This window comes from Bos grunniens, chromosome 3, assembly GCF_055505025.1.
Source record: "Bos grunniens cultivar Pamir isolate PY7600 chromosome 3, Bosgru_T2T1.0, whole genome shotgun sequence".
NCBI lineage: Eukaryota > Metazoa > Chordata > Mammalia > Artiodactyla > Bovidae > Bos > Bos grunniens.
The window spans coordinates 28,038,162-28,065,895 of NC_141167.1; the positions used below are offsets into that span (position 1 = coordinate 28,038,162).

General features: G+C 38.8%; 1 protein-coding gene across 5 annotated transcripts in view; it reads left to right on the forward strand.

The window, feature by feature from the left end:
• The window catches only part of SCP2 (sterol carrier protein 2), a 118,574-nt gene that overhangs the window by 24,459 nt on the left and 66,381 nt on the right, over positions 1-27,734 (forward strand). For 3 of the 5 annotated variants that reach the window (XM_086388838.1, XM_086388827.1, XM_086388828.1), the window contains 4 exons: positions 3,770-3,896; positions 17,193-17,256; positions 23,051-23,137; positions 26,646-26,796. In XM_086388838.1, the coding sequence (XP_086244964.1) occupies positions 3,770-3,896; positions 17,193-17,256; positions 23,051-23,137; positions 26,646-26,796 (429 nt within the window). The remainder of the gene's footprint in view (positions 1-3,769; positions 3,897-17,192; positions 17,257-23,050; positions 23,138-26,645; positions 26,797-27,734) is intronic. The other 2 variants (XM_086388830.1, XM_086388834.1) reach the window with 1 other exon arrangement.

Genomic DNA, 27,734 nt, shown 5'->3' on the forward strand with positions numbered 1-27,734 from the left:
CCTGCTCCTTTTCAGTGACTCTTTCCCTGGTCTTATTAGTTTCCTCATATTCATGTGTTGATTCACTAAAGACTCAAGGGGAGCTCTCCAGATTTTCAGAGAGCTCTCCCTCTCTTCTCTGTGAGTTCTTTCAGAGATCCCTGTACTAAGCTTTATGTTGTCCATTGTTTGAAAACAGTCACTTTGTATATTTTGCTAAAGTTTTTAAATGTTTAAGATAGAAGGGTAAATCTGGTTTCTGTAGTCCATCATGGCTAAAAGCAGAAGTGTATATAATTGTTTTCATTAACATCCCTTTCAACATAGATATTATTTTCCATATTTAAAAAAATTTTTTTAGACTTCTTTTGACAGAAAAACTTTCCACTGATGGAAATCCAAACATAATTTTATATACTTATTTTAAAGATTTCTGTGTTCACAGATTCCACGGGACCCATTTATCAACTGATTTTATCTTTATCCTTTGGATTGGCAAGTTGCTTATCATATCTAACTAACTAATTCTCCTTGCATAAGCCTATTCTTTCTTAATATTATTTTTTATATTTATTCATTTGTTTGGCTGCACCGGGTCTTAGACCCTGCACACAGGATCTTTGATCTTCATTATGATGTGTGGGCTCTTTTCGTTAAGGCATGTGGGGTTTAGTTCCCCGACTAGGGGTTGTTGACTGAAAAGATGCACAATATGAGAGTTTTGAGTTAAGTTTTATTTGGGACAAAATCAGGACTGCAGTCCAGGAGCGGGTACCTCAGATAGCTCTGAGAGACTGCTCCAAAGAGGCAGTCGGACAAGGTCAATATATGATTTTGGTGAAGTGGGAGTTCAGTGCAGTCAAGCGCTTGCTTTACAAAAGGTTTTCTGCTGGTCAGAAGGAGCTGATGTCACCCTGAAGGGATTTAGTGCTTTTCTACACATGAAGAGATGCAAAGACTGGGATCATCTGAAAAGATCTAACTATATAAACATCTGTTCTACCAGATTCTCTGGAGCACAGAGTGCCTCACTCCACCCTGAGCTCACTCTAGGGGAAGTGCTAAAGGTCGACAGATGCAGCAGCACAGGCTCAACCTCCACAGAGACAGATGGCAAATGCCTTTGTTTTGTTGTTCAGTTGCTGGCAAATGCTTTTGGCAAGTGCCAGTTTGTAGTTGACAGGATGAAAGTTGGCTCCCCTGCATTGGGAGTGTGGAGTCTTAGCCACTAGACCACCAGAGAAGTCCCTCTTAATCTTTTTTTTTTTTTTTTGAGTTTTTTTGAATTGGAGAATTGGGAACATCCCCTGGAGACGGGCATGGCAACCCAGTCCAGTATTCTTGCCTGGAGAAGTCCATGGACAGAGGAGCCTGGCAGGCTATAGTCCATGAGGTCACAAAGAGTTGGACATGACTGAACAACTAACACACACACATAGTTGATTATAATGTTTTGCCAATTGCTGCTGTACAGCAAAGTGACTCAATTATGCACATATATACACTCTACTTTTTGTTCTCTTCCGTTATGATTGATCACTGGATATTGAATGTAGTTCTCTCTGCCATACATTAGGATCTTGTTGTAAACGTAACGTCTACCAACCCCAAACTCGAAGTCCACCCCTCTCCCTCCTCCTGGCCTTTGGCAACCACAAGTCTATCCTCTAGTTCTTTGAATCTGTTTCTGTTTTGTAGATAGGCTCATTGCACCATATTTTTGACTCCACATATAAGTGGAATCATAGTATTTTTCTTTTCTTTCTGATTTACCTCAGTTGGTATGATATTCTGTAGTTACATCGATGTTGCTGCTGCAAATAGCGTTATTTCACACATTTTTGTGGCTGAGTAGTGTTCCATTGTACATACGTACCACATCTTCTTCATTCATTCATCTTTTGATGGACATGAGGTTGTGTCCATGTTTTCTCTATTTTGAACAATGCTGCTATGAACATAGTAGTGCATGTATCTGTTTGAATTATAGTTTTGTCTGGGTATATTCCCAGTAGTGGAATTGCTGGATTATATCGTAGTTCTGTTTATAGTTTTCTGAGACACCTCCATAGTGTTTTTCATAGTGGCTGTACCAACTTACATCTTCACCAACAGGGGATAGATATGAGGGTACCCTTTTCTTCACAGCCTCTTCAGAATTTGTTATTTTTAGACTTCTTAATGATGGCCATTCTGACAAGTGTAAGGTGGTACCTCATTGTAGTTTTGATTTGCATTTCTCTAATAATTAATGGTTTTTAGAAAAGGCAGAGGAACCAGAGATCCAGTTGCCAACATCCGCTGGATCATGGAAAAAGCAAGAAAGTTCCAGAAAAACATCTATTGCTGCTTTATTGACTATGCCAAAGCCTTTGACTGTGTGGATCACAATAAACTGTGGAAAATTCTGAAAGAGATGGGAATACCAGACCACCTGACTTGCCTCTTGAGAAATCTGTATGCAGGTCAGGAAGCAATAGTTAGAACTGGACATGGAACAACAGACTGGTTCCAAATAGGAAAAGGAGTCTGTCAAGGCTATATATTGTCACCCTGCTTATTTAACTTATATGCAGAGTACATCATGAGAAATGCTGGGCTGGAAGAAGCACAAGCTGGAATCAAGTTTGCCGGGAGAAATATCAATAACCTTAGATATGCAGATGACACCACCCTTATGGCAGAAAGTGAAGAGGAACTAAAGAGCCTCTTGATGAAAGTGAAAGAGGAGAGTGAAAAAGTTGGCTTAAACCTCAACATTCAGAAAATGAAGATCATGGCATCTGGTCCCATCATTCCATGGGAAATAGATGGGGAAACAGTGGAAACAGTGTCAGACTTTATTTTTTGGGGCTCCAAAATCACTGCAGATGGTGACTGCAGCCATGAAATTAAAAGACGCTTACTCCTTGAAAGGAAAGTTATGACCAACCTAGATAGCATATTCCAAAACAGAGACATTACTTTGCCAATAGAGGTCTGTCTAGTCAAGGTTTTGGTTTTTCCAGTGGTCATGTATGGATGTGAGGGTTGGACTGTGAAGAAAGCTGAGCGCAGAAGAATTGATGCTTTTGAACTGTGGTGTTGGAGAAGACTCTTGAGAGTCCCTTGGACTGCAAGGAGATCCAACCAGTCCATTCTAAAGGAGATCAGTCCTGGATGTTCTATGGAAGGAATGATGCTAAAGCTGAAACTCCAGTACTTTGGCCACCTCATGCAAAGAGTTGACTCATTGGAAAAGACTGATGCTGGGAGGGATTGGGGGCAGCAGGAGAAGGGGAGAGAAGATGAGATGGCTGGATGGCATCACCGACTCGATGGACGTGAGTTTGAGTGAACTCTGGGAGTTGGTGATGGACAGGGAGGCCTGGCGTGCTGCAAATCATGGGGTTGCAAAGAGTTGGACACGACTGAGTGACTGAACGGAACTGAACTGAACTGAAGAGCATTATTATTTACATTTTAATCATTTTCATCCTCATTACTTTCTATTCCCTCTTCCTTCAAATATGAATGCTAGATGAGCCGGGAATTTATCTGTTTTGTTTATTGTTTTATCCCCAGAACATTTAGCAGTTATTTGCACATAATGGGATTCTTTATACATGTTTCTTTTTTTTTTTTTACTTAAAAATTATTTATTTTTAATTGAATGACTGATTTTAGTCATACTGTCACTTTTTGGCTTACTCTACACTTCTAATTAACAAACATCTTAAACACTGTAATAGTTGAAAGAGATACGTATCATGTCGAGTACTTATGAAAAAATTTTTTTCTTCTCTCTTAGATTCAAAATAAGGTTAATCCAATTGATAAACATGTTGAAGTCATGGTCAATAAGTATGGATTATCTCCCAGCCCAGTTGCTCCTCAGATGTTTGGGAATGCTGGAAAAGAGCACATGGAAAAATATGGTATGTTAAAAAAATTTAAGGCTTATTTTTAGTTATATATACATATTTATTAAGGAACTGTAGAGGATGCCAGTTTGTATAAAATATGAAATGGTTTTTCAATTAAGTTGAAATAGCCTTTGTTGAATTCAGTTGTATTTATACAAATGACATCATATTGGAAATACCTTGGATGTTCCAAAACAAGACACTGAAGTAGGAAAAATAACATAAATCTTCAACCATGGAGTATAAATTGAGGCTTATCAGTTTTGAGTACAGTATTCTCAGTACTTGAATCCATCAGGAGTCCATCGTCATTTGTCAATCCATAGTGTTTTATTTTAAATTTAATTAAATTAATTTATTTATTTTTGGCTACACAGTGTCTTCTTTGCTGCATGGGCTTTTTCTTGTTTTGGCAAGTAGGAGCTACTCTCTAGTTCAGTGCACAGGGTTCGTACTGAGATGGCTTCTCCTGTTTTGTGAAGCATGGGTTCTGGGGCATGTGAATCTTCAGTAGTTGTGGCACATGGGTTTACCTGCCCCGTGCCATGTGGACTCTGCCCAGACCAGGGATTGAGCCCATGTCCTCTGCATTAGTAGGCGAATTTTTAACCACTGAAGTACCAGGGAAGTCACATAATGTTTTGGGAGAATGAAATTGCGTAGTTGATTTTTATTTTGTAGGTGAGCATCCTAGCTTTTTGACTGATGATCAGTGATTGATCTGCATTAGCCAGTTAGTTAAAGCATGGGGTAGTGCAGAAAGAGTTTTTTTTGTTTTTTTTTTTCCTTTAATTTTTATTATATGACCCTGTGTTCTGTGAGATGAGAAAGAAAACAGTTATGCTTGAAAGTACAACATTCCTATTCTTTGCAGGAGAAATACCATAGGTTTGATAACCAAGATCAAGTAATCAGAAACGAAAGAAATCTTCAAGGAAGATGGTAGGATGGCATAGAGGAGACTGATAGTTTGGGGCCATGGGAATTTTCTTCCTTGTAGCTATTTGTTACCATTTTAAATTCTGTTCATTCCAGTCTGGCTTCCCCTCTTTCTCAATGCTACCACTGATCACCACATTGCCATAGGAAGTAAATACTGCTCAATACTGTTTTAATAGACCTCAGCACCATTAGTCCCTTTTGATCACTTCTTTCTTAAAACATTTTTCTCTTGGCATTTGTAACACCTCATTCTTCTGATTTTCCTTACCTCTTTGGCTATTCCTTGTCCATTTCCTTTTGAATTAAATAATTTATTTAAAATATTTAGCTCTTACTGTATTGCAGGCATTGTTCTAGGCACTGAAATATACAAGTACTGTTGTTCGATTGCTCAGTTGTGTCTGATACTTTGCAACTCCGTGGACTGCAGCACGCCAGGCTTGCCTGTCCTTCACTATCTCTTGGAGTTTGCTCAAACTCATGTCCATTGAGTCGATGATGCCATCCCACCATCTTGTCCTCTGTTCCCTTCTTCTCCTTTTGCCCTCAGTTTTTCCTAGCATCAGGGTCTTTTCTCATGAATTGGCACTTTGCATCAGGTGGCCAAAGTATTGGAGCTTCAGCTTCAGCATCAGTCCTTTCAATGAATATTTAGGCTTGATTACCTTTAGGATTGACTGGTTTGATCATGCTGTCTAAAGGATTCTCAAGAGTCTTCTCCAGCACCACAGTTCAAAAGCATCAATTCTTCAACGCTCAGCTTTCTTTATGGTCCCACTCTCACATCTGTACCTGAATACTGGAAAAACCATAGCTTTGAATTTGTGGACCTTTTTGGCAAAGCAGTGCCTCTGCTTTTTAATACACTAGGTTCTTCATAGCTTTTCTTCCAAGGAGCAATTGTCTTTTAATTTCATGGCTGCAGTCACCATCCACAGTGATTTTGGAGTCCAAGAAAATAAAGCCTGTCACTGCTTCTACTTTTTCCCCATCTATTTGCCGTGAAGTGATGGGACTGGATGCCATGATTTTTGTTTTTTGAACATTGAATTTTAAGTTAACTTCATCACTCTCTCTTACCTTCATCAAAAGGCTCTTGAATTCCTCTTCACTTTCTGTCATTAAGGTGGTGTTATCTGCATATCTGAGGTTTTTTATATTTCTCCTAGCAATCTTGATTCCAGCTTGTGCTTCATCCAGCCCCTCATTTAGCATGACGTACTCTGCAAGTAAGTTAAATAGGCAGGGTGACAGTATAGAGCCTTGATGTACTCCTTTCCCAGTTTTGAACCAATCTGTTGTTCCATGTCCAGTTCTAACTGTTGCTTCTTGACCTGCGTACAGATTTTTGAGGAGACGGGTAAGGTGTTTTGGTATTCCCATATCTTTAAGAATTTTCCACAGTTTTTTCTGATCCATACAGTCAAAGGCTTTAGTGTAGTCAGTGAAGCATAAGTAGATGTTTTTCTGGAATTCGCTTGCTTTTCTCATAATCCAGCAGATGTTGGCAATTTGATCTCTGGTTCCTCTGCCTTTTCTAAATCCAACTTCTACGTCTGGAAGTTTTCAGTTCACGTACAGGTGAAGCCTAGCTTTAGGGATTTTGAGCATTACCTTGCTAGTGTGTGGAATGAGTGTAATTTTGGTTTAGTTTGAACGTTCTTTGGCATTGCCCTTTTTTAGGACTGGAATGAAATTGATCTTATCCAGTTCTGTGGCCATTGCTGAGTTTTCCAAATTTGATGGCAATGAGTGCAGCATTTTTGCAGCATCATCTTTAGGATATGAAATAGCTCAGCTGGAATTCCATCCCCTCCACTGGCTTTGTTCATAGTTTGGCTTCCTAAGGCCTACTTGACTTCACACTCTATGGTATCTGGCTCTAGGTGAGTGACCACACCACTGTGGTTATCCAGGTCATTAACACCTTTTTTTTTAATGCAGTTCCTGTATATAATCTTGTCACCTCTTCTTAATCTCTTCTGCTTCTATTAGGTCCTTATCATTTCTGTCCTTTATTGTGCCCATCTTTGCATGAAATAGTCCCTTGGTATCTCTAATTTTCTTGAAGAGATCTCTAGTCTTTCCCATTCTATTGTTTTCTTCTATTTCTTTGCATTGTTCACTTAAGAAGGCTTTCTATCTCTCCTTGCTATTCTTTGGAATATCAGTATTCCAATATCTGCAAATATCCAATGTCTGCATATCAATTAACTATTGCTGTGTAACAAACTACTCCCAAATTCAGTTTTTATTAAACAATGATTATTATCAAAGTTTACAAGTTTGTAGATTGACTGGGAAACAGTGGATCTACGGAGAAGGAAATGGCAACCCATTCCAGTATTCTTGCTTGGAGAATCCCATGGACGGAGGCGCCTGGTGGGCTACAGTCCATGGGGTCGATAAGAGTCGGACACGACTGAGCGACTTCACTTTCACTTTTCATTTTCATGCATTGAAGAAGGAAATGGCAACCCACTCCAGTGTTCTTGCCTGGAGAATCCTAGGGACCAGGGAGCCTGGTGGGCTGCCGTCTATGGAATTGCACAGAGTTGGACATGACTGAAGTGACTTAGCAGCAGCAGCAGCAGTGGATCTAAGTCATGCTCAGCTCTTTTTGTCTGGGTTGATCATATGAGTGTAGATTGGGTGTCCGTTTTACTCCTGTTTGGCTGGGTGTCTCATCCTCTTCTTGGGACCAGCGGGCCACCTCTGGCATGTCCTTTTCATAGTCACAGCAGAAGCAGAAGAGAGTAATCTGCAATATGCAAGGTATTTTGAGACTTGACCAAAGCAAGTCATATGAAAAACTTGGAATCAAGGGATAGGGAAATATACTCTACTTTTTTAAAGGTAGGAATCTGCAAAGTCAGATCATAAAGGGAAAAAGAATTAGGGATATCAATGAAGTCATTCTCAAGCAACAAATAAGCAGAGGAGATGTGTGGTATTTGCTTAAATTTCTAGTAGGGGGAGACAGTAGCATATGAACAAAATAAAGATAATTTCAAATAATGATTAGTAGCTGTGAAGAAAATAAAACAAGGTAATGCATTTGTTGGGGGGGGGGCTAGGATAGTCAATGATGGAGTGTTTACCTGTATATCCAGTTTTCACCTTCACATCTCTGCTTGTGTGTGTAACAGATGTCTCAAATTTCACATGTTTATGTGCAGACTCAAAGAGTCAAGGAATCATGGTGGTGACTGAACCCAGCATTTTTTAAAAATATGAAATTTGTTGTTGTGTAGTATAACTCAAGTCAGAGAAATGCACGCAACATAAATATACAGCTTAGTGAATTCTCCCAAAGCCCATATCTGTAACCTAATTTACCTCCCAGGTCAAAAATAGAATGCTAACACCTAAGAATCCTCTCTGTAGAAAATTTTTATCTTAAAAATTTTGTGGCTTTCGTTTTTATTGTAAAAACTTGTTTGGTCCTCCTGTCTACAAATTACACCTGCAAAATCTCTTTGAGTCCTTTCTGAGATGGCTGAGGGGCAACCTTCTTAAACTCCTAAGCAGTCCTTTGAGAGGAATTGTGAGGCACAGCTCTTTTCTCTTTAGAGAGCTTTTTTTCTGTATGAAAAGTATTCTGAGGCATCGTCTTTGTTTTTTTCTGAGTCTTAAAAGATTTGTCACAACCTGGGCTTCATTTTTGGACCGTGTTTTTCTGGCAGTGCACTGGCTTTGATCTTTGCTCAAAGACTATTTGTTAATTTTAGCATCTTTTACCACTTTGAGAGTCTGAGAATTTTTAAAACTATGAAGTCCTGGATTGTTTTTATTTAATAGTCCTTTCTGCAATATAGCATTATAGAATTTTACTATAAGCAGCAAGAATCAGTCATGTGGCAGTTTCAATATTTTGTTTATTATCTAGTTTCTACATAACTTTTGGTAATAGTAGTATTATAATTTCTGCTTCTATTGTAACAGGGGTCTCCTTTTCCTCAGTTTTCAGGAAGATTTTGTTCTTTTGTAAACTGTCATCTGCAGCATCCTCAGTTTCTTTGGTTTCTTCGAGGCACTTCAGTTTTTTTCACTAGCAATGTTCCAAACTTTGGAATTAGAATGGTTCCAAAGCCATTCACATGTTTTATATTTTTGTTCAGTATAACTCCATTTCCACTGTATTAGTCTGCTTGGGCTGATATAGAAAATATCATAGACTGGGTAGCTCAAACAAGGAAATTTATTTCTCATAGTTCTAGAGGCTGGGAAGTATAAAATCAAAATGTATGATAGGGTTTATATCATACTAAAGCCTCTTTTCTTAGGTCATAGGTGACCTCCACCTCACTGTGTATTCACATGACCTGTTCTTTTGTGTGGGTGCAGAGACAGAGGGAGAGAGAAAATTCTCTGTGTTCTTTTTTTAAGGATTCTTATAAGAGCACTAATCCTGTCTGGAGAGTCTCACCCTCATGACCTCATATACCATAATTATTATACCTCTGCAAATACCCATCTCCAAATACCATCACATTGGTTGTTAGGACATCTGCAAATGAATTCTGAGGGGACACAGTTAAGTCTATAGCATTCAGGTACCAAAATATGTGTTAATATTATAAATTACTGTGTTACAGTGAGACTGTTTAAAAACCATTTCTTGTTTTAATTCCTGCTGTCTAGTCTTCCCATATGTAAGCTCACTGGCCTTTCAGTGTGTTCAATAAGCCAAACTTATTCCTTGTACCACAGTCTTATATTTTCTTTGGCTACAGTGCTCTTTATTCTTTTAAGGTCAACTCTTTTTGCTGTTTAGGTCTTTAAAAAAAAACCTCTTATATCTACAACACTTTACAGAAGTATTTCTGCTTGGATGTCTGATAGATCTTTCGAATTTAATAGGTCTGAAACTGAAATACTAATTGTCTCCTTGAACTTCCACCTTCCCCATTGTTTCCTCCTGAAGTTTCTCCTATCCAGAAAATGATAACTCTGTCTTTCTAGGACCTATGACCCGCCTTTTCATTTTTCTTGTACTCAATATTCAATATATCAGCAAACCTTTTTACTCATTTCTCAGAATATCTATAAATATGAGAAATAGAAATATTTCTCTACATTTCCCCCACTTCTGTAGTGCAGACTATCATAATTTCTCACCTGGAGTATAGGAGTCTCTTAAATGGATTTTCTGCTTCTGCACATGCATCTGTACAGTCAATTTTTTCTTTTTTCCAGATCAGTGCTTTTCAAATATAAACTAGATCATTTCATTCCTCTGCTCAAAACTCTATTGTGTTCTTACCACACTCAGATTGAAACCTTCAGGTCTTTTTATGGCCTACAAACTTCTATATGTTCTGACCTTCAACCCTCATTTTCTCTTTGACTTCATTTCCTACCATTTTTTTTCTTTCACCTCTCTGCTCCAGCCTCAAACACAGTAAGCACATTGCTGCTTCATTCAGGGCCTTAGCCTTGCTATTTCAACTTCTGAAACACTCTAAGATATCAGTGCTAACTTTCTTACTTCCGTCAGGTCTTTGCTCAAATGTCATCTTCTGCTTTCTTTCATCACCCTCATTCCCAGAATTGCCTATCCTCTGTCTTCTGCTTTAACATTTTCTATAGCACTTATAAAAATCTGGCTATATGTATTTTCTTATTTCTTGAATGTCTCTTCCAACCAGAATTGAAGTCCACAGTTCAGTCAGTTCAGTCGCTCAGTCTTGTTCGACTTTTTGCAGCCCATGGACTGCAGCACGCCAAGCTTCCCTGTCCATCAACAACACCTGGAGCTTGCTCAAACTCATGTCCATCGAGTTGGTGATGCCACTCAACCATCTCATCCTCTGTTGTCCCCTTCTCCTCCTGCGTTCAATCTTCCCCAGCCTCAGGGTCTTTTCCAGAGAGCAAGCTCTTCACATCAGCTGGCCAAAGTATTGGAGCTTCAGCTTCAGCATCAGTCCATCCAATGAATATTCAGGACTGTTTTCCTTTGTGATTGACTGGTTTGATCTCCTTGCAGTCCAAGGGCCTCTTCTCCAACAACATAGTTCAAAAGCATCAATTATTCGGTTCTCAGCTTTCTTTATGGTCCAACTCTCACGTCCATACATGACTACTGGAAAAACTATAGATTTGACTAGACAGACCTTTGTTGGCAAAGTAATGTTTCTGCTTTTTAATATGCTGTTTAGATTTGTCATAGCTTTTCTTCCAAGGAGCAAGCGTCTTTTAATTTCATGGCTGCAGTCACCATCTGCAGTGATTTTGGAGCCCAAGAAAATAAAGTCTCTCATTGTTTCCATTGTTTTCCCATCTATTTGCCATGAAGTGATGGGACTGGATGTCATGATCTTCATTTTTTGAATGTTGGGTTTTAAGCCAGCTTTTTCACTCTTCTCTTTCACTTTCATCAAGAGGCTCTTTTGTTCCTCTTTGCTTTCTGCCATAAGGGTGGTGTCATCTGCATTTCTGAGGTTATTAATATTTCTCCCGGCAATCTTGATTCCAGCTTGTGCTTCATCCAGCTCAGCATTTCGCATGATGTACTCTGCATATAAGTTAAACAAGCAAGGTGACAGTGTACAACCTTGATGTACTCCTTGCCCAATTTGGAGCCAGTGTGTTGTTCCATGTCCAGTTCTAACTGTTGCTTCTTGACCTGCTTACAAATTCCTCAAGAGGCAGGTCAGGTGGTCTGGTATTCCCATCTCTTGAAGAATTTTCCGGTCTGTTGTGATCCACACAGTCAAAGGCTTTTGTGTAGTCAGTAAAGCAGAAGTAGATGTTTTTCTGGAACTCTGTTGCTTTTTCTACGATGTAACGGATGTTGGCAATTTGATCTCTGGTTCCTCTGCCTTTTGTAAATCCAGCTTGAACACCTGAAAGTTCTCGGTTTACATACTATTGAAGCCTCTCTTAGAGAATTTTGTGCATTACTTTGCTAGCATGTGAGATGAGTGCAATTGTGCAGTACTTTGAACATTCTTTGGCATTGCCTTATTGGGATTGGAATGAAAACTGACCTTTTTGAGTCCTGTGGCCACTGCTGAGTTTTCCAAATTTGCTGGCATATTGAGTGCAGCACTTTCACAGCATCGTCTTTTAGGATTTGAAATAGCTCAACTGGAATTCCATCACCTCCACTAGCTTTGTTCATAGTGATGTTTCTTAAGGCCCACTTGACTTCACATTCCAGGATGTCTGGCTCTAGGTAAGTTATCACACTATTGTGGTTATCTGGGTCATGAAGATCTTTCTTGTATAGTTCTTCTGTGTATTCTTGCTACTTCTTAATACCTTCTGCTTCTGTTAGGTCCTTACTGTTTCTGTCCTTTATTGTGCCCATCTTTGCATGAAATGTGCCCTTGGTATCTCTAATTTTCTTGAAGAGATCTCTAGTCTTTCCCATTCTATTATTTTCCTCTATTTCTTTTTATTGATCACTGAGAAATGCTTTCTTATCTCTCCTTGCTGTTCTTTGGAACTCTGCATTCAGATAGGTATATCTTTCCTCTTCTCCTTTGCCTTTAGCTTCTCTTCGTTTGTCAACTCTTTGTAAGGGCTCACTGATTTTTGTTTGTTTTATTCCCTGCTCTTTGACTGTTACTTAGAAGAGTGCCTGGCATAGAACAGGTATTCTGTAATTAATTAATCTTAGAGGCCCTTTTCTTCATCATTTCTAATTAAAGTGGATCCCTCCTGTTATTATTTTTAATAGATAGTTTCCTATTGCTTTCCTTCATAGCACTTAGCTCTATTTATATTCATGTATTTATTGTATGTAGTTTTACTTGTTTAGTTTTTGTGTTCCTTATTTCTCTTATAAACTTGTTTGAAAGTAGAAATTATGTTTATTTTGTTTACCTTCAATCCATGCAGCCTAGCAACAGTGGTTGGCATGTAATCTGGCCAGAAAAAAGGGTTTTTCCCCTCTTTTTTTTCTACAGTCTCTAGGATATTTAAATGTTCAGTAACTGTTTTTTTTAATGAATGAATGAATACATTTCCATACCCATATTATCTCATTCAATTCTCACAACAATCCATTGTAGGAAATGTTATTATTGTACTATTATAATTGTACTATTAGTACAATTGTTATAATTGTACTATTAAGTACAATTCTGGCTTCAGGATCTCATATATATATTTAATATATATCTCATATATATATATTATATATATATTTTTTTCTTTCTCTTTCATGGTTTCCTTCCTTCCTTTCTTTCTCTCTCTCTCCCCCCTTTGTTTCTTCCTTCGTTTGTCTTTGTTTCTTCCTTCCTTCCTTTCTTTCTTTAAATGGTGTTGAGAAAGTGTCCTTTAATTCTTTCAAAAGATTACACCACCTTGGATCTCCTGTACTTTTCTCACCCTTCCCTATAGTCATGATTTGATTTATTGCAACATTTTTTTCACTTTTTGCAGCAACATTTCAACATTTTTCTACAAGTGTTTCACTCTTAGGGGGGGTCTTTCTCTTCTGGGTGGTAGTTTCAGAGCAATTGTAAGCCTACCACTAACTCCCCACTCCTCTCCTCTGCAGTGTTTTCAGACTGCCCTTCTTCCCTAGAGGCATCCTGTGGACATGAGATCTGTTACTGTGGAAGTTACTGGCAGATATTTGGTTACTTTTCTTTTCACCTTTATCTTTTTTTCCCACTTATAGGTAATTTGAAGTTTTGTGTTTTCTTTTGTCTAGTTATGCTGAGGGTATGACTTTGTGCAGTTTTATTTGTTCTTCTTGTTTATTGGTATTGTTTTTGAGGATACAGAGATTTTGGCCACTTCCATTGCCCTCAGCTAGCTGGAAATCCTGTGTCTGGTGCGTTTTCAATCTTTTCTAAAGTTTTACATTAGTCATAGTAGTTGGACAGTTTTTTCTAGCCTAAAATTTGAAGTATAAATGTACGAAATGTTATTCTTCATCCAGTAGATTTCTAGTGAATTGTAGAATTTCATTGAGTTTCAAGTTGTCACTTGAAATTGCCATTTTTGAATGTGTCCTAGAAATGAATAGGTAAGAATGTTTGTAGTAGCTTACATTCTGCCATAGAGTCAGGAGATTTTTGTGGCTTCAAAGTTTGATTCCAGGAGATTGAGATCTTCTTATACCATGCATATTCTTAAAACAACCAAAAATGTGAATTGGCAGTTCAGAATCAGGAGTCAGCAAGCCCTCTATCTGTGTCCTGGCTTCATAAATACATGGTAAGGGATTGGCCGAATATTTTTCAAAGGGTTGCTACCTTGTATAGATTAATTTGATCCCATAGTAAGAAAACAAGAAGGAAAGACATAATATCTACTGAATATCTCCATTTTAGACACTATACCAGGTGCTTTTATATAGTTTATCTGCCCTTCTTCCTATAAATCCGTGTATGAATTGCTTATAAATCTTCTAATGGATGATAGTAAAGCATTTGTACTTCCTGTGATAAGAAACTTGCCACAGACACTACTCATTCCATTTTTCTGGGTGATTCTAATTGTTACAGTGCCCTTTTTCATGTTGAATTCAAATCTCTCTCCCTATAGTTTCTGTCTTCTGAGACTCATATTAATAGAACAAGCCTCTTTCACCTTATTGCCTGTCAAATATCTGAAGCCAGACAGACCTTGTTCCTTTAACTGTTTCTCATTATGTTACTGAAATGCACATCCATGTGCCTGATGCACAGAGAGGCCAAACAAGTCTGAAATTTTAGAGTTTGGAACAGAGAAAGGTTTATGGAGGAGATGCAAGAAGGGTGGCTCATGCCTTAAAACCCCAAAAGCTTTCATCAAATCTCTTTTATAGGAAAGATGAGGAGGGGTGTGGTTAGTTATCGTAAACTTCTTGGGGCCACGTCCTTTGTTCTAGAAGTCAGGTCATAGTCAGGTAATGAAGTTCCTGTAAATCTCTACCAGCAAATGTTATTTTTTTCTTCTAATAAGAACGGGCAAGGTCCCAAGGGCCAGTTTCGCCCTCTGAAGTCCTAGTCCTGGCTAAGAGGAGGAGGTAGACCTCAGTTGGTCCCCAGACCCTGCCCAGCTGTCATCACTGAGGGAGCCAGGCACCCAACCCAACTGGCCCTGAGGCTCCTCACGTCTCCCAAATGGGGAGGAGGAAGTGGGTAGGGACAGGTCCCACAGACTGTGACCCAGGCAGACTGCCATTGCTATTAGGTCTCAGAGACAGGAATGGGGGAGAGGTTCACTGCTGCTTCAAGGCCTGGCCCTGCCAGTGTGTGATCTTGGGGAGGGTTCTAGAGCCTTGCAGGACATAGCCCCTACCTGTTCCCTGGGCCCTCCAGCTCATCCACTGGTCCAAGGCCAGGTGAGCTAGAAGGCCCCTGGAAGAAGACCGGGATTTGCCTTTTAATTCACTCTACACCTGATGACCACCACTCCAATGGGCTCATTGACAGTTGGCTGTTTATGGGAGGGGCCCACTAATGATATTGCAGTAACCTTTGCCTCCTAATGACTGCATGCTAATGTCTGCACTTGTCTGGGTTCTATTACAATTGTTTCATTACCCATCATGACCAGACTAATTCCTGTACTGTGATCGCATGTAAGCTTTTCTGGTAATCTCATCACACTGGTGATTCACATTGAGTTTATAGTGGAACAGACCCTCAGAGCTTTTCTCATGGCTGCTGCTCCTTTTCTTAGGCAGTTTTGGGTATTCAAGAATAGAACTGGGCATTTAATTAATTATATTCTGAGCCATCTCATTGATAAATCTCTTCGAAGTCTATTTGAATCCAACATTGTAGCAGTCTCTCCCAGTTTCAGATTTGATGAGCATAACTTTAATTTTCTAATCCAATTTTTAGAAATATTACCCAGAGCATGGCTGAAGTTAGAGATTAGTAGTAGAGACTTTTCTCTAAGTTACTACATTGATCAGTGCCTTTCATTGATCAGCGATTCTGTGTTCTGTTGGCTCTTAAAATCCTCTTATGATGTGGTCAGTTAAGTTGGAAAATGCTTCATACTTTAACTCCCTTTTGGACAGTCATAATACACATGCAATGGTAAAGGCTCTGAATGTTTTGCCATAAAGAAATTAGTTTAACTTTGTTTAAGCAAGTGCTACATAAACTTGACAGAAGAATCTGTGTATTTTTAATAACATCCCCAAGCCCCTGAAAACCAAAAGGAAACAAAGCTCACTTTACAGTATTTCCTTATCTTGTCCCAAAAGATGATCTTAAAGATTGTCCATTGGTGGGACTTCCCTGGTGGTCCACCTGGCTAAGACTTCATGTTCCCAATGCTTGGGGGGGCCTGGGTTCAATCCCTGTTCAGGGAACTAGATCCTGCATGCTGCAACTGAAAGATCCCGCATGCTGCAACTAAGACCTGGCACAGCCAGATAAGCAAAAAATAAAATAAATACTAAAAAAGAAACTTCAGTTATTAAAAAAAAAAGATTTTGTCTTTTTTATCTAGATGCTATGTTTCATTTGATCTACTAGCCAATATGAAAAAGATACCATTAATAATTTGATATGGCTTGTTCTTACTGAACTCATACCGTCTGTTTCTGGAGCACTCACTAGTGTTACTGGTATGAAATAACCAGTGTGGTCTCTGCCTTCTTCCATTTTTATTAGAATTGAGAGAATATTCGCTTAGTTATATGTGTCATTTCTGCTCTGAGGATTACCCTCTTTGATAGAGAGAAAACAGAAATGGGAACTCTCCACGTTATTATGCTGTCTATGAATATAATATTATCAACTCCAGTCAGTGGACTTTTTCCTTCCTTGGTCTTTCTGCTCCAATGGAGGATTCAAAATCTATTTTATTCTTTCGTCTCCTTAAAAATAGTAAAAAAGATTTTTGCAGATCATACTTCAGTAGCGTGCTTGCTTTTGTTTTCTCATAGTAATCTCTAAACTTTCTGTTAATTTGAAAAGCACACACTTTTTCATTAGACTGTAACTTTTCTATAGGCCCTCCTGCCTTATTATAAGGAAAAAGAAGATCAGGCCCTGGAAGTTATGAATTGGAAAATTCACTTTGTCCAGGGGATTGGGATCTTTTGGCATGGGGATTGAACTTCTTGAAGAATTGCTGGCAGTGCTTTCCTGCCTTATAACCACTCGGCCCTAAGCTGTAGTTTCTGGTTTTTGAAACTAGATCCTAGTTGTATGAGGTAGAATAGGCCCGTTTGAACTATTTTCGTATCATATGATTATTAGTTGATTCAATTCATTAAATATACCCATTTAATTATAAAGAAATGTTTATCTGAAGGGTCAGTGTTGAAGTTTTCAATACTAATATCTGCACATGGGAACATGTGGAAATATTTAGCAGGATACTGAGTTCCATTGCGACATTTGTTAATAAGCAGCAGGAAGACATTAACTTGCTAATAGAAGTTTGCTTTCTCTACAGGAACAACACTTGAACACTTTGCAAAAATTGGATGGAAAAATCATAAACATTCAGTTAATAACCCGTAAGTATTTCGGAGACAAGAAGTAGTGAAAATGTGGGTTATTCGCTTATGTAATGTGCAGCTTTATAGTTGAAAAGCAAATGCAAGAACTCAAAGATGTCATTAATAACTTGAAATTTTTTTCCTTAGGAAAAGCTTGTGCCCAAGTAAACTTTTGACTACTTTTCAATTTAGATTTTGGTCTGTTTATATTTTTGTTGTTGTTGTTTAGTATTTGGGATGCCATTTGAGTTTAGTGGCTCTTTTAAGAAAGAATGTGAATGGCTTATGTTAAAAGATGTAATTTGTCATTGGTTCCAACCCTAGTACATGAAATTTATTATAATAATTTTAATTGGAAATAACCAGGCCCCATTTTAGAACATTTTTTAAAACGTTTCCTAGTTTGTTTTGATCAATTAGAATGTTTGTAAAACATTTGTTGGTAGTTTTAATGACTTTATATTACATTATTTGTGTTTTAATCATGTTAGTTTCATTAACTCTTACTCTGGTACAATAATATTGTGATTTGTATAGTAAAATATAGTCTGAAGTAAAATTACATTATATGTATTACTGATAATTAATCTTTGAATCCCTAATACCTAGTGAAATGTGTGGCTCATGGCAATATACTTAAAGGTTCCTAAATAAAATAGGTTCATTGGGAATTGAATTAGTGCCATACCACTGGAATCTCTACAAAAGCAATGCCACTAGGCAATAAAAGAATAGTGGCTAATTTTATTAAATGCCAACTCTGTGTCACTGTGCTGCGTACTTTTATGTATATTTTCATTTAATCCTCTCAAGGACCCTATAAGGTAGTTATTTTTATTTTTATTTTATAGATGATGAAAATGAGGCTTACTGAAATTAGGCACTTTGTTCAGTATCATCCTAAATAGAGGCAAAACAATGTTTATATTTTTCCTTCTAGACTATAAACTTCTTGAGAACAAGAATCATCTCTTATCTTTATGTTCTTAATGTTTAGTGCAGAGTCTGGAACATAATAGGTGCTCAGTAAATTGTTTCTGAACTATTAAAATTTACCATGTTTAATAAACATAAAACTATGATAAGGGAGATTTTATATCACAGTGGATCATTACCACCTATGTCTAATACTTCATGCTACTTCTCATTCATGTTCTTCTCATTCTTCTGATTTTAAATTCATGTTTGAATTCAAGGCATACCTAACTAACGAATAATATCCAATCCCATGCCCTAAATCTAAGGGTATTTTGTGAAATAAAGGGTATTGTGGAAGGTTTGGTTAATTCCCTTGCTTATCTAATAAAATGGAAATTCCTTCATTTAAGATAAGAAGCCTGTTATAATTTGGCCGCATTCTACTTTATTGGTCTTATTTCCTTCTTCCCTGATTATTCTCAATCTCTCCCTTCACCAGATAACTTGGTATTTCCTAAGTGTACTATGTAGTGCTTATTTCTGTGTTTTTAGTTATGTGTTAGCTCTCCCTGGAATGTCTTTCTGTCTTTCTGTTGTTTGATGAATATCTACTTATTCATCAAGTCCCATTCCAAGTATCATTGCTTCTCCTAATACTTTCTTAGAACTTCCTGGTCATAATTATTTTTTCTTATAAGCTTCATTGTACCATCTGTATACCTCTATTATAACATATCACACTGTATCTTATTTATAAATCTTTTTCTCTGATGATGATGGTTCTTGAGCAGAGATTATATCTCTGTATCTTTTCTGTATCTTTTGTTCCTATTAGGGTATTGGAACATAGTATATGCTCAACAAACTTTGCTGTTACTGAAAAGCAGTTAGGATGAGCTGTCTTAAGCTCATAAATATGATCTAGAATTGACTTCTTTGTCCTCAGAATCTGGAGAACCATTAAAAGTCCTTGTCATTTCCCAAAACAGGTAAGGAACTGTACCAACATACTGAGGAATTGACGGTACTGTAGTTCCTGGCTTTGAGGCTCCAAAGCTCAGCTCTGGACTTTCCCCAGAGAAGCAAAGCTTCTAAGTCTTGCTGCTGCTGCTGCTGCTAAGTCACTTCAGTCATGTCCGACTCTGTGCGACCCCATAGACGGCAGCCCACCAGGCTCCCCTGTCCCTGGGATTCTCCAGGCAAGAACACTGGAGTGGGTTGCCATTGCCTTCTCCAATGCATGAAAGTGAAAAGTGAAAGTGAAGTTGCTCAGTCGTGTCCGACTCTTAGCGACCCCACGGGCTACAGCCCACCAGGCTCCTTCGTCCATGGGATTTTCCAGGCAAGAGTACTGGAGCGGGGTGCCATCGCCTTCTCCGTTCTAAGTCTTTCTTTTACTTAATTCCTTGCCTAACCAGGCACTCATTTATCCACTCATTACAGCATTCTTCTAAAGGAATTTCATTCACTCAGATAATATGTATTCAGTAGCTTGCTATATGTAAGACACTCATTAAGCTGCTAGTGTTATAGCAGTGAGCAAGAAGGATAAGTTCCATGTCCTCATGGATCCTCTGCTATGTATTATAAGTCCTCAATTCTGTTGAATAGGCCAATATTATCTCTGAATTTCAGCTTCTTCATTTAGAACTCATTGAAACAGCCCAAGAATAGCCTTCTATTTAAGTTGCTAACTTCTTATACTAGATTTTGCTTGGCTAGTGAAGAAAGATAATTCTGTGTTTGCTAATCAGTCATTAGAAATACCTTGTAACGTATTTCTAAGAAGGTTAAGAATTATTCTAGAGTGCTTCCTCACAAATTATAAGAACACCTAAAGGCAGTGAGAATCTGTGATCAGTAAATAATAGGATTAGGGGTAGCTTCTGCCACTTGAGCCTTCAGACCTGTGTCTATAATTCTGTCCTAGTTGTCTTCACTTAGATGCCTCAGAGTCAACATGTCCATACAGAATTTCCCATTTCCCCTCCACAGTGTTTTTCCTTTAGTATTTTTCCTCTTGGTGAATCACATCAACATATATCCAGTGATTTAAGGTAGAAAACTAGAAGTCATCCTTGACTTTCCCTTCTTCCTCACTGTCCCATATGAAATGCAGATGAGCAGGGATGAATGGTTGCCTGGAGAATCCCAGGGACGGGGGAGCCTCGTGGGCTGCCGACCCTGGGGTCGCACAGAGTCGGACATGACTGAAGCAACTTAGCAGCAGCAGCAGCAGCAACAAGGATGAATGGAATCCTAGTGATTCTGTCTCTTTACTATCTCTTGAATTCATTGGTTCACTTCATCTTTCACTTCTAATTTCCTATTTTAAACCCTTGTCATTTCTTGCCTTAGTTATTGCCCTAATCTCTTCGTTGATTTACCTGCTTTTGGTAATGTCTTTTAACTGTCTCTTTTCCATTACACAGCCTTCTTACTGAAATACAAATCTGGTCATGTCACTCCCCAGCTTAATCTCCTTTATAAGTTCTTTCTTGTTTTCAGTATCAAATGGAAACGCTATATACTGGACTTTGATGATCTGATCCTGTTCATGTCTCCTGCCCCAGGTGCTGACCTTTTTGCCAGGAATTCTCTGTCTCCCACTTCCTCTTATTTGCAGCCTTGGAAAGGAAGCCTTTTTGGTATCTGGGTTTGATGCATATCCTGTTGCTCCCATGGCACCTTGTATAACATTTCTATCATGGCATTTATCATACTAGAATGGTGTTTTTTATTGCTGTGGGTTCAGACTAAGCTCCTTGAGAATAGGGACTGTGTTCATATCCCCATCATCTAGTACAGGATCTGGGTTAAATAAAGTCCTTTTTTGAAAGTTGGTGATGGACAAAGTTGACATTAGAAGCAAAGGTATAGATAGTAGTGTGCAGATCTGAGTTACATGGGCTTTGTTTCTAAACACTGGAATTGCTTGTTAACTTTCACAACAGTTGGATTTTGCTTTTGGAAACTCCCCTACTGTGTCTATTTGTTTTTGCCAGAGCAATTTCTGAAACCATTTTATTATATTGTTAGATGCACCAAACAGGGTAAAAATGAGTTTCTTCTTTGCAGTGATCAAAAAAGGAAATGTGTTTTAAAAAATGTAGACATTTTATTAAAGACTCTGTACATTTATTTAGGAACTCTGTTAGCCTTTATTAAATGTAGTTGTATAATGTCATTACCACAAAAGTTGGCTGAATTGCAAGTCATTTAGTTTTACTTTTAAGGAAATAGTGTTTCTATAATTCTCCAACTGGCCTGACACCAGCTGGATGTATTGCAATTTAATTCTGGTACTAACCACCTGGAGTTAATACACACACATGAATTAAGGCTTCACAAGACTGCCTTCATGTTAGATGGCAGTCTGAGCAGGGCCCCCAGGCCACCTGCCCTTTTGACCAAGTGACTATTAATTCAGGGATTCCCATGATCCTCTCATGTTTGATAATTCAGTAGAATGACTCACAGAACCCAGAAAAGTACTGTGAAGTGAAAGTCTCTCAGTCGTGTTTGACTCTTTGTGACTCCATGGACTGTATAGTGGGTAGCCTTTCCCTTCTCCAGGGGATCTTCCCAGCCCAGGGATCAAACCCAGGTCTCCCTCATTGCGGGCAGATTCTTTACCCACTGAGCCACAAGGGAAGCCCAGGGGAACCCAGGGATCAAACCCAGGTCTCTCACATTGTAGGCAGATTCTTTACCAGCTGAGCCACAAGGGAAGCCAGAAGGGAAGAAGAGTACTGTATGTACTTACAATTAGAGTATTATCATAAAGGGGTTTCCCTGCTAGCTCAGCTGGTAAAGAATCCGCCTTCAGTGCAGGAGATGCCGATTTGATTCCTGGGTCGGGAAGATCCCCTGGAGAAGGGATAGGCTACCCACTCCAGTATTCTTGGGCTTCCCTGGTGGCTCAGCTGGTAAAGAATCCGCCTGCAGTGAGGAAGACCTGGGTTTGATCCCTGGGTTGCAGGAGGGAAAGGCCACCCACTCCAGTATTCTGGCCTGGAGAATTTCATGGACTGTATAGTCCATGGCGTCGCAAAGAGTTGGACATGACTGAACGACTTTCACTTCACTTCACTTCACAATTGAGGAACAGTCAAAAGAAGAGTCACATAAGGTGAGGTCTGGAAAGGTTCCTAGTGAAGAGCTTCCATGCCCTCTTCCTGTGGTGTCGCAGCACATCACCGTCCTGGTATGTGAAGGTACTCACCAACCAGAGGGCTTCACCAAGCTTCAGTGTCCAGAATTTTCATTTGTTGTTCAGTCGCTGTCATGTCTTATTCTTTGTGACCCCATGGACTGCAGCAATCCAAGCTTCCCTGTCCATCCCTGTCTCTTGGAGTTTGCTCAAAGTCATGTCCATTGGGTTTTCATTGGGGTTTCATTATGTAGGTATACTCCATTAAATCTTGGCCACTTGATTGAACTTGATCTCTAACTGTCCCTTTTTTGCCTAGGGGTCACACTGGCTCAAAAGTCCAAATCCTGTGTTGGCATGGGTGGTCTTTCTGGTGACCAGGCCCCTGCCTCACCCCTTCCTTATCCACCAGCTAACAAGGGGACCCATGGAAGTCACCTAATTAGCATACCAAACATACTCCTGTTACTTAGGAAATTCCAAGGGTTTCAAAATTTCCATGCCAGAAATCCAGGACAAAAATTAGACACAATTTTTATTATATAATGTGGTATTTTAGAGTTAGGAATTTAAAAAATTAATTCAAATTACTTATTTAGAAATGGTTGATGAAAGCATGTCTTTTGTTTTTGAAAATAATATTTCCATATTAATCTCTCTTTAACTTCTAAACCAGAACATCTTCAACAAAAATTGAAATTGCTACCCCACATTCTGTAACTATTTATTTTATATATTTAGGTATTCCCAGTTCCAAAAGGAGTACAGCTTAGATGAAGTGATGACGTCTCGAAAAATTTTTGACTTTTTGACAGTCTTACAATGTTGGTAAGAAAAACACATTTTAATATTTAATAGAAGTACTATCCCTTCTCCCCGACTCCCACCCCTTGGGTAAACCTTAGGCTCTGTATCTGGGTATATCTGTGTCTGTATGTGCTTTTATAGAACTCCTGTGTATAGAACTCCTAAGTATAGTCCTTACACTGGAGTGAGCACCCTTACTTTCTGTTTTTGTCTAGAGACAGGCTGTCTTTTCTCTTCGAATATTATATATTTTACTTCCTTCTCTCATGCCTTTCACCTACTCTGTTCTAATAGTGTTTATTCATTTAAATGCAACTTGGGACAGTGGAAACCAAAGATTTTTCCCTTGATCATTTCATTTCCTCTGTTGTATATTTCTACTGTAGGAAATTTTACTCAATTATAGTAACTAAGAATAAAGGTAAAACAAGAAAAAAGTTGTAGGTCTAATAATGATAGCAGCCCCATCTTGAAAATTGCTTGACATTATCTGTCTCCTAGAAAACTGAATTAATATTGCATAGCTCCCACCTATGTTTAATAATCACCTGGGTGTGTCCTGGAGATCCTGGCTGGGATGCAAATGAACAAGTGGTGTTCGTTTTGATCTGTTGCAGTATAAAGATCTGCCCATTTTTAAAGTACAACTCAACTCAGAGAGAGCTTCCCTGATAGCTCAGTTGGTAAAGAATCCACGTGCAATGCAGGAGACCCCGGTTCAATTCCTGGGTCGGGAAGTTCTGCTGGAGAAGGGATAGGCTACCCACTCCAGTATTCTTGGGCTTCCCTTGTGGCTCAGCGGGTAAAGAATCGGCCTGCAATGTGAGAGACCTGGGTTTGATCCCTGGGTTGGGAAGATCCCCTGAAGAAGGGAAAGGCTACCCACTCCAATATTCTGGCCTGGAGAATTCCATGAACTGTACAGTCCATGGGGTCCCAAAGAGTTGGACATGACTGAGTGACTTTCACTTTCACTTTCAATTCAGAGAAAGCTTCTTGTATTTGCTACCTTCTTTCACAGCCTGCTGTAAGGAGAAGGCCTATTTTGAGATCAGTTCAGTTCAGTCACTCAGTCATGTCCTACTCTTTGCAACCCCGTGGACTGCAGCACACCAGGCTTCCCTGTCCATCACCAACTTCCAGAACTTACTAAAACTCATTTCCATCGAGTTGGTGATGCCATCCAACTATCTCATCCTCTGTAGTCCCCTTCTCCTCCCACCTTCAATCTTTCCCAGCATCAGGGTCTTTTCCAATGAGTCAGTTCTTCACATTAGGTGGCCAAAGTGGGAGTTTCAGCTTCAGCATCATTCCTTCCAATGAATATTCAGGACTGATTTCCTTTACAATTGACTGGTTTTATCTCCTTTCAGTCCAAGGGACTCTCAAGAGTCTTCTCCAACACCACAGTTCAAAAGCATCAATTCTTCGGCATTCAGCTTCCTTTATAGTCCAATTCTCACATCTGCACATGACTACCGGAAAAACCATAGCTTTGACTAGATGGATTTGTTGGCAATATGCTTTTTTTTAATATGCTGTCTAGGTGGACTTCCCTGGTGGCTCAGACGGTTAAGCGTCTGTCTACAATGTGGGAGACCTGGGTTCGATCCCTGGGTTGGGAAGTTCCCTGGAGAAGGAAATGGCAATCCACTCCAGTACTATTGCCTGGAAAATCCCATGGACAGAGGAGTCTGGTAGGCTAAGTCCATAGGGTCGCAAAGAGTCAGACATGACTGAGCGATCTTCACCGTAATCATTGCTGTCTAGGTTGGTCATAGCTTTTCTTCCAAGAAGCAAGTGCCTTTTAATTTCATGGCTGCAGTCACCATCTGCAGTGATTTTGGAGCCTAAGAAAATAAGTCTGTCACTGTTTCCATTGTTTCCCCATCTATTTCCCATGAAGTGATGGGACTGGATGCCATGATCCTCGTTTTTTGAATGTTGAGTTTCAAGCCAGCTTTTTCACCCTCCTCTTTCACTTTCATCAAGAGGCTCTTTAGTTCCTCTTTGCTTTCTGCCATAAGGGTGGTGTCATCTGCATATCTGAGGTTATTGATATTTCTCCCGGCAATCTTGATTCCTGCTTGTGTTTCATCTAGCCCAGCATTTCTCATAATGTACTCTGCATATAAATTAAATAAGCAGGATGACAATATACAGCCTTGATGTACTCCTTCCAATTTGGAGCCAGTGTGTTGTTCCATGTCCAGTTCTAACTGTTGCTTCTTGACCTGCTTACAGATTTCTCAGGAGGCGGGTCAGGTGGTCTGGTATTCCCCTTTCTTGAAGAATTTTTCACAGTCTGTTGTGATCCACGCAGTAAATGGCTTGGCTTAGTCAATAAAACAGAAGTAGATGTTTTTTCTGAAACTCTTGCTTTATTGATGATCCAGCAGAGGTTGGCAATTTGATCTCTGGTTCCTCTGCCTTTTCTAAATTCAGCTTGAACATCTGGAAGTTCATGGTTCATGTATTACTGAAGCCTGGCTTGGAGAATCTTGAGCATTACTTTGCTAGTGTGTGAGATGTGTGCAATTGTGTGGTAGTTTGGGCATTCTTTGGTATTGCCTTTCTTTGGGATTGGAATGAAAACTGTCCTTTTCCAGTCCTGTGGCCACTGATGAGTTTTCCAAATTTGCTGGCATATGGAGTGCAGCACTTTCACAGCATCATCTTTTAGGATTGAAATAGCTCAACTGGAATTCCATCACCTCCACTAGCTTTGTTCGTAGTGATGCTTCCTACGGCCCACTTGACTTCACATTCCAGGATGTCTGGCTCTAGGTGAGTGACCACACCATCGTGATTATCTTGGTTGTGAAGATCTTTTTTGTATAGTTCTTCTGTGTATTCTTGCCACCTCTTCTTAATATCATCTGCTTTTGTTAGGTCCACACCATTTCTGTCCTTTATTGTGCCCATCTTTGCATGAAATGTTCCCTTGGTATCTCTAATTTTCTTGAAGATATCTCTAGTGTTTCCCATTCTATTATTTTCCTCTATTTCTTTGCACTGATCACTGAGGAAGGCTTTCTTATCTCTCCTTAAGCAGATCACAAAAGTCTTAACCAAACCATGGATTTTCTGGTATCTCCTATTCCATCATTTCCCATTTTTCAAAAGGATTTCAGGACTGATTATTTGAGAGAGAACAAAGTTGGAGCTAGTTAGGCCTAGAGTAAAATCTTTATTGTATTAGCTTAGAAATAACATTGTGGACTCCTCAGAAGTCACCAGAAAATACCTTGTGTGTCTGCAAAGGCAAACCTGGAATTCTTTGCAGTAAGAACTTTTGGGGAGAGACCCATAGAGTCTAAGCAGTGATCGGCAGCCTTTAAGTTCTTGCTAGAGGTTCAATCTTCAGATGAGAAGCATGTGTAATTTTTAACTACGGGTATTACTAGGACAGTCCAGTGACCAGCAAGCATCCTCTCCCTGCCTGTCTTTCCACATTGTAAGAACTCCTAGTCTGAAATCCTAGGATTGAAGTGAACAGGATATCAATAACCATTTTACCTCCTCTTAGTCCCACTTCAGATGGTGCTGCCGCAGCAATTTTGGCTAGTGAAGCATTTGTACAGAAGCATAACCTGAAACCCAAAGCTGTGGAAATTTTGGCTCAAGAGATGGTGACTGATATGCCAAGCTCATTTGAAGGAAAAAGCATTATTAAAATGGTGTGTCTCAGGTTCTGTTTTATTAATCAGTTGAGGGATTTCTTTTTAAAAGTTTAAAGTGACATCATGTCATCAGCTCTGAAAGTTTATTTACTTGAAAAAAATTGGTCTAGAAAATTTAGTATTGTAACCCATCATTTAAGAATCTAAGGGAAAATCACTTATGAGAACATATGGACTTCTAACTAACTAGTGTTCTATTTTAAAAAATTATGGAATGATTAAATATGCCCAGAACTCCAGTCTTATAGAATTTAAAAAAAAAAAAAAACCAAGGATGTTTTGAGGAACTTTTTGACCCTTAGCACTTTAAAAATTCTGACTGCAGATTGAGTACAAAATGGAGGAAGTAAAAAAAATGAGAATTCTGAGCCAGAACTCTAGGTTGAATATTTGAAGATACATACATATATACATATAAAAATATGCATTGTGTACACACATATATGTAAGTAAGCATATGGTTTACATTAGAGTTTATAAAATGATTTTATAATAAGTCTTTGAATTTTAAAATGTTTCTATAAGTTCCCCAAGATAGGGTATGGTAGAGGTAGAACTTAGGTTTTTCCAATTGTAGTACATTTTCCATTATATCACAATTTTATTGCTTGGAAAAGAGTTGAGTTTGCATGTTAAAGGGTGTTAAAAGCATGAATATTGGAAAAATGATTTGAATCCTACATGATCTTCTGTTGATAAAAGAAGATTATTTACTTTCATGTAGAAATTCACCCATATTTTTCAGTGAATCATAATAGTCTCTTGATAAATCTCTTCAGTCTACCACAACTGTATATTGTGGTTTAACAGAGTTTTGTAACAGCACTGGATATGGCATGAGGAATTATAAATCCTTTTTATATATCTGATTTAAAATTCTGTTTTTTATAGTACAGAATTTAATGTATATGTCCATTGTCTCTCCTGGATATTTT